The 10,551-nt window shown below is 34.8% G+C and overlaps 1 protein-coding gene across 1 annotated transcript; it reads right to left on the reverse strand.

Annotated features, from left to right (window-relative positions):
- Nucleotides 1-1,433: 1,433 nt before the first annotated feature.
- Nucleotides 1,434-2,182, reverse strand: LOC140856498 (copper transporter 5.1-like). The gene has a single exon (XM_073253953.1). It carries the CDS (start codon nt 2,046-2,048, stop codon nt 1,611-1,613), a length of 438 nt encoding a protein of 145 aa, XP_073110054.1. The 5' UTR covers nt 2,049-2,182; the 3' UTR covers nt 1,434-1,610.
- Between the last annotated feature and the right edge of the window lie 8,369 nt (nt 2,183-10,551).

Below are 10,551 nucleotides of genomic sequence, written 5' to 3' on the forward strand. Positions count from 1 at the left end.
AGAAAAAACTAAAGATAATAAATTTTATTATTACGAGGATCTATGAAGATATGTATTTAGTCTAAAATCGAGTTTGCAGGTACTTATAAATAAGCATATCCACATTGACAACTAACGTGTAGACATGCAATAAGATTTTTATCTTCTAGCTCATCTTTTTGGATAAGACCTACAGTTGTTACAGAATCAAAGTGGACCTGACTCATGACTCATAGCTCTGTCGGTTTGGTGAAACTATAGCACAACTGCATTCAGCGGATTATAGCTAATCATGGTTTGTGTTGATGGATTTATGATATTTATGAATAAATTTAAATCCTTAGTCCGACAAGATACCAGGACTTAAAGGAAGAGAATATATAAGGATTCTTTTGGATGTATATTTAATCTCATGCAGTTATACACCGAATAGATTTTGAATATTTATATAAGATTAAAAACCTAAATAACACCTACATCTTCCAACTAGTCTTTTTAGAATGTATTTAACCCATGATCCATGTGGACAGAGATCACTATAGTAGAGGACTATTTTAGCTGGTCATGACTGATCATGATATTTATGGTTAGATTTGTGGTGGAGAGTATTGAGTTCAACCAAATGATGCTCAAATAGGCTTCATAGTCTACAGATTCAAAAGAAAATTCAACCCAAATCCAGTTGGATTACTTAAACAAATCTTAAACGTACATGCAGGCATTATAAGTCAGCAGAGAAGATTAGAAAACAATTCTTCAATCTTCCCGAAGGCCCTGTTACTTTAAAGATAAGTTAGAAGAAACATAGTTTCTTTTTTCTTTTTCTTACTTCTAATCAAAATAAACACAAACTTCCTCGCAACATCCCTAATATCACCTAAAGTGCCATCAGCAATAAAAGAACAAACTGGCTTCTAACCCATGCTAAGTTATCCGGAAAAAGCTGCATTCCCTCCTTGATTCCGCCCAGAAACTGAGCATAAATACCTTAACCCCGCAGTGGAAATGATACCAACATTTAAAGCATTCTAAAAATAACAAAACAACCGAAGCGCGTCGTACCACCGTCTTCACCAATTAATCCAAGCAATCTTCTTTGGCATCTATACAACAATCTTACGTGTTTAACCATTGAGGTAAAACATGATAAAAATAAAGAAGAATCCCCATACGAATTCCCTTTTTTTTCTTTTTTTTTTTTTCCACAGTTGATATTGCAGACACAAAACCCCCATCACGAAACAAGAATCAATTATACAATTTTTCAAACATATAAAAATTTGTTTTTTATTTTTTCACATGAACACAAGAGCTCAGGAACCAGGCCATAATTAACAAAAAGTTATAAAACATTGGGGAAAAAGAAAACCTACGGGTAGAAACAATAAACGACAAATGTAAATTCCCAATCAAAAACCCTTCTTTCCCACGCTTAAATTCCCAAACTCAAATCCTTCAATCACTAAACCAGATCACCAAAACCATTTACACATCCAAACACATAACACATTTTTTCATCACACATGAGTTCCATGATCGGGTCATAATTCACACAATTTCTATAGACAAAATCCAAAAGGACAGTAAGAAAAAGTACAACTGAGGGCAAATACCAAACGATTAGGTTCCGATCAAGCGGAAGCACAGCGGTTCTCCAACGCAAACAGTTCCTCCTCCCCTCCGCTCCTAAATAACAGATACCCGGCGGCGAGCCCCACGACGACGGCGATGAAGACGCCGCCGTTGAAGGACATCACGGCAAGCATAAGGAGGTACCCGATGGCCGAGTTGATCCCGAAGAGGATGGAGGAGGCGAGCCTCGCCGGAGCCCACGGCCGGGCGGGGGCGGCTGGGAGGAGGAGTGCGGTCTCGACGGACGGCGGCGATGGACAGGGCTTGGATCGGACGAAAATCTTGAGGCGGATCCGACGGTCCTCCATGTACTGGTAGAAGGCGGCGGCGAGGAAGAGGGCGAGGAGGCTGAGGGCATAACCCAACCACGACTCCGTGCGCCACGACTCGAAGAGGATAGTTACCGTTTTGCCCCAGTAGAAGGTCATGTGCATCATCCTGGCGTAGAGTAAAGTGGAGGGGCAAAGTGGCGAAGTACAGGGAGAAGCAAAGCAATCGGGAAGCTGATACCCGGAAACTCGGAAGCTGACCGCTGCGAAGGGAAGTGGGGAGAGACGGATCTCGGAAGGCGATAAATATGCCGAGACCGGAGGTTGGGGGAGTGGGTGGGTTATCTTGTTTAATTTAGTGCCCTTGGCTTTTATCATAATTACACATTTGGTTTAATGATTATGTCATATAACAACATAATTTGTAGGAGTTTTATTAATTCCTTATTTTCCATAGTTTAATTTAAATTCCTGAAATTGAAAATAGAATATTTGGCCTATATTCTGCTGATGATATTGATTTTGTATTTTTTAATATTTTTACCCCCAATTATCATGCTTAAACCATCTCTTAACTAGTGGCTTCTCGTCATTGGTCCTCTAGCTATTAAATCCAAACAAGAAAGAGGAGGCATGAGAGGAGAGGCAAATATTGAGCCTCATTCACAGCTAAACCTGAGATGTTTTTGTCTTTGGTTAACTTAATCAGAGTTTGGTCGGTGAAAACCATGGAAAAAATCATTTGTATAAATGGAGAACTTTACAAAGATTTTTATATAAAAATAAAAAAAATAATAAATATATATAATGAGAGAAGATTTCAAGGGCTAATCTGTAAAAAAAAAAAATCTTAACTTACAAGACTCTCCTTCTTCGTTCATTATTTTAAGTAAAATAAGTTTGCTAATCCACCATCTTTTGCTTAGCGGTGTTTTTCATGCAATCATCGTTACACGTTATAAACTAACTCAAAATGTATTTGGTATATGATTTATTGTGATCATTCTACCTTTTCTTCCCATATGTTATAACTTTTAATTGAAATTTGGTGCATTTATTATGTAAAAATCAATGTACATATAGCAATCTAGAATCTCGGTCAAAAAGATAAATTTAGATTTCTTAATTCAGTATAAGTGCTAAAATCTATTTAATATACGGTCAATATAGAACTCAACACAAGCAATCCTTAAAAGCTCCGCTATTATTCTCACTAAGCTAATAGTCTAAATATACTCAAATCTAATTATGGATAGCACAAATCCAATTCCAAACATCATGATTAACTCATAGACAACCTAATAAATCCATACTATAGTATCTTCTGGCTCATATAAGCTATGAGCCAATTTGCTCTAATATTATTGTTAATAATTCAAGACCTCACTTAAAAAAGCTAGATGTTATTTAGATTTTTTGATTTTTTATAAATACTTAAGATTCATCCGATGCATGATCAATGTTGGACTAAATATACATCCATACTGATCCTCATATTATATTAATTTTTTTAAGAATTATAGATTAAAAAAAAAGATTTGACTCAAGATAATTTTGTTGAACAAAATTATGATAAATGATCTCATTGAACATAATTATCTCTTCACCTATAAATGTCATAAATCACCACACACTTTCTCCTAGTATCGTAAAATTGTTATAATGAGAGTGACATTATTCACCATGCAACACTTTGATATTTACTCATCATTAGATATAGCAGCACATTTATACTAAACCTGATTTAAAAGAATAGATGTGTTCATGTGATATTTTATGATTCATATTACTAATTATGAATTTAAAAAATTGGCTAAAGTGCTCGCTATCTCGTCTACTTTGCTGTAAACTACCGTCAATAATTATGGTCATTTTGTAATTTTTGAAAGAAAATAAAGGATTTAAGACAATGGAGAGGTTGAGCAGGCGAGCAGGTAAACATTGGAGTGCAAATTACATTGCTGTCATGCACGCACAACAAAGGAAACAAGGATACTGTTACCAAAAAAAAAAAAAAAAAAAAGAAAACAAAGATACATATGGAAAAAGGAGGAAAGGGTGGGTTCCTTTGTTCAAGCTGCCTTTTATCTCAACAACCTGCAGAAGGAGAAAATTTACATTTCAAACCATTGCTGTGGACTTGCCCATTAGGAAAGTTTGGCTGAAGTTGATCCACCTTCCAGCTTTCCAACTACAGGCAGGTTTGATTCTTTTCCTTCTCCAAAACTAGAATAAGATCTTATTTAGGATTGCAGTTAGTAGTAGAGCTTTTAAAAATAAAACTTTTGCTAGTAAAGCATTTAACAAGAAAACTGTTTGTAGTTCGAAATCTCTTGAAAGTTCAAAGGTGCAACTTTGATCTAGATGAACCTGAAATCAACCTAATTCCACCCTTAATTTTAGTTGATTTGGATCGCATGTGCCTAACATGGATTGCTTGTACAAAAACTCTATCTTGGTTACCCAACCCTGTGGAAGCCCCATTCAAATTTATATAACAGCCAACTTGCTAACCCACTTTGAGCCAGGCCAAACCTTCTTAGGGCTCTCAGACTAGATAACCATTTTTTTCTATTTTCTAAAACTAATCACTCAATTCAACCTAGAGGTTCATCGAATCAACAATGCAACTAACCTTTGGTAATTTGTTTGGATTGAAAAATTTGGAGTTAAATTGTGTTTTGTTGGCAGGGTTCATCATCAAAGTAGTTTGGATTTGATTCCTTTTTTTTTTTTTTTTTTTTTTTGGTTACATATTGGTTGAGTTGATCCAGATCCTAATAACCATAGTCGGTGCCCTCCGGCCGTGACTTTAGGCAGTCCCTTTCCACCAAGTGCCAGCTTTTAGCGGCATAAGGCAGAAACTAATGATTCATGAAGCCAGCTGGCACAATATCAGTTAGAATTTATATATGACTATGGACGGTTGCATTCTTGGAAAATGGAAAAACTTTTGTTCTTCGCTATCTGGTTGTTGGGACAACGTACATACCGTCTTCAGCCGCTTTATCCCAAATCTCTACCCATTTATATTTTACTAACTAGCACGGAGTACAATTTTTTTAAAAAATATTTTATTTATTTATTTATTTATTATTTTATATCTATTCTATATATATTTTAAAAATAATTAAAAAATAAAAAAATATTTTGTATATAGCATAAATTATAAGTTACGAAGACTCATAATCTAATTCTGAATTTTTTTTTAAATTCATCATTTTTTTATTATTTATTTTTTTAATTATTTTTAAATCTTTCATCTCTTCTTCTTCTCTTCCGATTCTTTCCTCTCACATCTCCCAACTCTCCCATTGGTAGAGCAATATTTTCAAGCTCGAGGCAAAGCAAAAAATATACTAATATGCATGATTTGATTGTGACGGTACCTTCGATGATCATATTCTCGTCTCCTGTAGGAGGCAGTGATAGATGACGGTCTTGTAAGATCCCGATCAAAAATTGATAGACGAGCGTTCTTTCAATTGATAATTTATGAGAGTTCTAAACTTTAAAAATCAAAGAAGGATCTCTGTTTTTTTCTCGATATTGAAATTTTAGATATCTAAATTTAAAAAAAAAAATTCAAAAAAAAATAGAGATCTAAACTTTAAAACTCTTGTTTTCATCTTTCCTTCCATTCTTCAATCCTCTCCTCTCAACCCCCCAATTTTCTTGATAGCAAAGCTGATGATGTTACCCATCGCCATGATTATCACCAATGATAACAGCATTTTTAAGCTCAGGACAAAGTGAGAATATCCCACTGTGTCGTATCCGATCATAAAAGTATCTTCGCCGACCATATTTTCGTTTCTTACAGAGAAGGCAACAACGGATAGTAGCCTTGTAAAATCCTGATCAAGAATCTGTTGGGAAGCATATCTCCAACTGATGGCTTGCAAAAGATCTAAAATTTAAAAATAGAGAAAAAGATCTTTCTTTTTTTTTCCAATATTGAAATTTTGGGGGCGATCCAAAGGGAGGGAGAGAGAAAAGAAAAAAAAAATAAATAAAATGTCAAAGAGATGAAGAGCCACAATTATCTTCATATTATCAAATTTACAATTCATGTGTAAAATTAAATATAATTTAATAGATCATTTGCTAAATTAAATATTATTTAATAGACCATTTGCTAAATTAAATTCAATTTAATAGGTCATTTACTAAATGCATTCTCAAAACAAAATCTCTTTATATACCATATATAAATGTGTATGAATGCATTTTCAAAAAAACTTTTTCATGGATAGGCTCTGCCAACATAAAGAAGAACAGGCAGATAGAAACTCTGCCAATTCAGAAACCTCAATTTTAATATATATATTAACATATAACCCACGTAATGCATACAGAAATCTCCATTTTAATATATATACTAACATATAACCCACGTAATACACAGAATTTATTTAAAATATATACATAAGAATACAACATCAAAATTATTTGAAAAACAACATAAAATAAAAGATGATTCAAATTATTTAAATAATATGGTAGCATTGATAAATATTATTTCAAATAATTTTGAAGAGTTTCTGATAGAATATTTTTCACATGAGCTCCCTAAATATTAATAATCTAATGAGAAGAAATTGTAATGGTAATTAAATAATTTAAAAATAAATGCTATTATTGATTGGCATCATTGGTTGTACGTTTTTTTTATTGATTAATATCATTATCAATTCCTTCTATACAACGGCTCCATCTCATTATCTCTTGTTGCTCCTTGGATTTATTTTGATGATTACAAAGCATTTGAAGGGGTACTAATGATTTTCACTTAAAAAAGACTTATTGCTTTTCAGGGCAAAATCATAATTTTATCAAATCCTGATTTGAAAGCATCAAGTGATAGAACAAAAGATTTGTGATCCATTGGTGAAAATTTTATTGTCTTTGACTTGTATTTTGAAAGATATTCATGTTTGAAAAACATGAGTCGACCCATGAGTCGACTCATGGCATATGAGCTGATTGGCACGCACACTTTTTGGCCGGCACAGACTTGGCACACCCTGTGAGTCGACCCATGAGTCGACCCCAAGGCATGAGTTGACCCATGAGTCGACATCTGTTGTTTTTAGGCCAAAAATTACAGAACCTTGTCTTCTGGTTGTTTTCTGCTGTTTTTCCACAGAGATCGACCCATGAGTCGACCCATGAGTCGACCCCTGTGACGGGATTGTTCCACAACGGCTAGTTTTTAACCCATTTTAAGTATTTTTAATGCTCATTTAATGTGGTCTAACGGCTCTATTTCAGCCCAGAATGTTTTTCACCATTTCTTGAAGCTATAAAAGGGAAAAAATGTGGGAATAATTAAGTAGAGAGATTTTGAAAAGAGGATTTCAAGCTAACTTTTCAGCCCTAAGCAAGAGCTCACTCAAAGCATTTAAGAAGCCTTTAATCCAAGCTCACCAACCCCTCAAGTGCACATTCAAGTCTCCAACCACCTTGAGAAAATCAAAAAGGGTCTTCTTCTCTTTGAGTAAAGTATATTTAAAGTCTCATTCGCTCATTAAAGGAGCTTCCTTTGTACTTTTTGTGCTATCTATTGTTATACTCTGTTTGAGTTATTGTTTTTGTTTTGGAAGGGTTCCAAAACAAGGGAAGGTTGATCCGAACCTTGAATCGGAGTGTATTGGGTTGGTTTGTACCCGAAAAATAAGTGGACTAGCTTGGGATAGCTAGAGTCAGAGTTTTCGACGTTTGTATTCAGGTTGAATACAAGTTAGTGGATTGAAATTCCCAAGTAGGAGCTTGGAGAGTGGATGTAGGTGCAAGGTTGGCACCGAACCACTATAAATCTTTTTGTTTGTGTTGTGCCTAATTGCTCTACTTTAGAACATCCTTATTCTTTTGCATTCGTGCATTTTACCTTTAGCCTTGAATCATTTACACTCTTCTTATTTATTTAGCTATTGTAAAACTTTTTCATAAGTTAAGTTTAAAATATTTAGAAACCCAATTCACCCCCTCTCTTGGGTTGCATAGCTGGGCAACAAGTGGTATCAAAGCCGGTGCTCTAGCCTACTTTGATCTAACCAATCAAAGAGCCAAAGATCTATGGCAACTCAAATTGGCACTTCTCTAGCCGAGGGGCAGTCCACTAACCGACCTCCACTTTTCAATGGGTCCAATTACACCTATTGGAAAGCTCGGATGAAAATTTTCATTCAAGCATTCGACTATGATATGTGAAGTATCATAGTGAACGGCCCTCACACACCCACTAAAATTATTGATGGTGTGGAATCAGCCAAACCCGAAAAAAAATGGGATGAGGTTGATAAGAAAATGATCGAATTAAATGCTAAAGCTATGAATGTTCTATATTGTGCTCTTGATGCTAACGAATTTAATCGCATTTCAACTTGCTTGTCTGCTAAAGAAATATGGGATATGTTAGAAGTAACCCATGAATGAACCAATCAAGTAAAGGAGTCCAAAATTAACATGCTCGTGCATAAATATGAATTGTTTAAAATGAGCATGATGAGTCCATAACTGAAATGTTTACTCGCTTTACTGATATTATAAATGGTTTAAAGAGTTTTTTTAAAGAGTTTGGTAAGTCCTATACTAACAGTGAGCTTGTAAGAAAGATTCTCAGGTCCTTACCAAGAACTTGGGAAGCCAAAGTGACCGCCATCCAAGAAACCAAGGACTTGACCATTCTACCCTTGGAAGAGCTTCTTAGATCTTTGATGACATATGAGCTGAGCATAAAACAAATCAAGAGGAAGAAGTCAAAAAGAAGAGAACAATCGCCTTCAAATCCACAGCTCACTAGATGAAGAAATTGATGACACCGAAAATTTTTAGAATAAACTAAAAGTCAGAATAAATAGTCCAATTTTTAGAATAAGCTATAGTAAGAAATCTGAGAACCAAGCGAACGACAGGGCAAATCTTTCACAATTCTAATGTTATTAATCCATAGCCTCACTACACTGGAACCATTTCGGCATGGAGGACATTTGGAATGAAAAGTCTGAGCCGATAATTTATGCTTCAGTATCGAAACCGCTCCGACCATCACACTCCTAACCTCCTTAACACGTGACATGTACACTTGTTTTGCTGCCAGATGTTGCAGGGACCATTAGTATCTTTGATCCCACAATGCCAGCATATATGAAAGAAGCCATCATAAGAAGCCATCATCGACAAAGACCCAGGCGTCGGACAGCCCGCTTGAAACAAACAAAGAGATCCAGGGATACAAGTTCAGAAATGAGCCTGAAAGCAAAGCTAGATCCACATGACCACACATTGGGAACGACACAATCACCCAAGAGCTGAGAAAAAACTAAAGATTATAAATTTTATTATTATAAGGATCTACGAAGATATATATTTAGTTTAATATCGAGTTTGCAGATCTTAGGTACTTATAAATAACATATCCACATTGACAACTATAGGTACTTATAAATAAGCATATCCACATTGACAATTAACATGTGGACATGCAATAAAATTTTTATCTTCTAGCTCATCTTTTTGGATAAGACCTACAGTTGTTATAGAATCAAAGTAGATATGGCTCATAACTCATAGCTCCTGACGGTTTGGTGAAACTATAGCACAACTGCATTCAGCGGATCCTTTTGGAGTATATTTAATCTCATGCACCGAATAGATTTTGAATATTTATATAAGATTAAGAAACTTAAAAAATACCTACATCTTCCACTAGTCTTTTTAAAATATGTTTAACCCATGATCCATGGGTACGAGAGATCACTGTAGTAGAGGACTATTTTAGCTGATCATGATATTTATGGTTAGATTGTGGTGGAGAGTATTGAGTTCAACCAAATGATGCTCAACTAGGCTTCATAGTCTACAGATTCAAAAGAAGATTCAACCCAAATCCAGTTGGATTACTTAAACAAATCTTAAACGTACATGCAGGCATTACAAGTCAGAAGATTTATGAATAAACAAATTTAACTCTCGTATTAATCTTCCCGAAGGCCCTGTTACTTTAAAGATAAGTTAGAAGTTTCTTTTTTCTTTTTCTTACTTCTAATCAAAATAAACAAAACTTCCTCGCAACATCCGCTAATATCACCTAAAGTAACAAACTGGCTGCCAAGTTATCCGGAAAAAGCTGCATTCCCTCCTTGATTCCGCCCAGAAACTGAGCATAAAAACCTTTACCCCCGAAAGCTTTTCTGATCCCTGCCATTCCAGTGGAAATGATACCAACATTTAAAGCATTCTAAAAATAACAAAACAACGAACCATTGAGGTAAAACATGATAAAAATAAAGAAGAATCCCCATACGAATTCCCATTTTTTTCTTTTTTTTTTTTTTTCACAGTTGATATTGCAGACACAAAACCCCCATCACGAAACAAGAATCAATTAAAAAATTTTTCAAACATATAAAAATTTGATTTTTATTTTTTCACATGAACACGAGCTCAGGAACCAGGCCATAATTAACAAAAAGTTATAAAACATTGGGGAAAAAGAAAACCTACGGGTAGAAACAATAAACGACAAATGTAAATTCCCAATCAAAAACCCTTCTTTCCCACGCTTAAATTCCCAAACTCAAATCCTTCAATCACTAAACCAGATCACCAAAACCATTTACACATCCAAACACATAACACATTTTTTCATCACACATGAGTTCCATGA

Source organism: Elaeis guineensis, chromosome 3 (genome assembly GCF_000442705.2).
Source record: "Elaeis guineensis isolate ETL-2024a chromosome 3, EG11, whole genome shotgun sequence".
Classification (NCBI taxonomy): Eukaryota; Viridiplantae; Streptophyta; class Magnoliopsida; order Arecales; family Arecaceae; genus Elaeis; species Elaeis guineensis.

Excerpts from the sequence above, each read along its gene's own strand:
- LOC140856498 (XM_073253953.1), bottom strand. The coding sequence starts at position 2,048 with ATGATGCACATGACCTTCTACTGGGGCAAAACGGTAACTATCCTCTTC.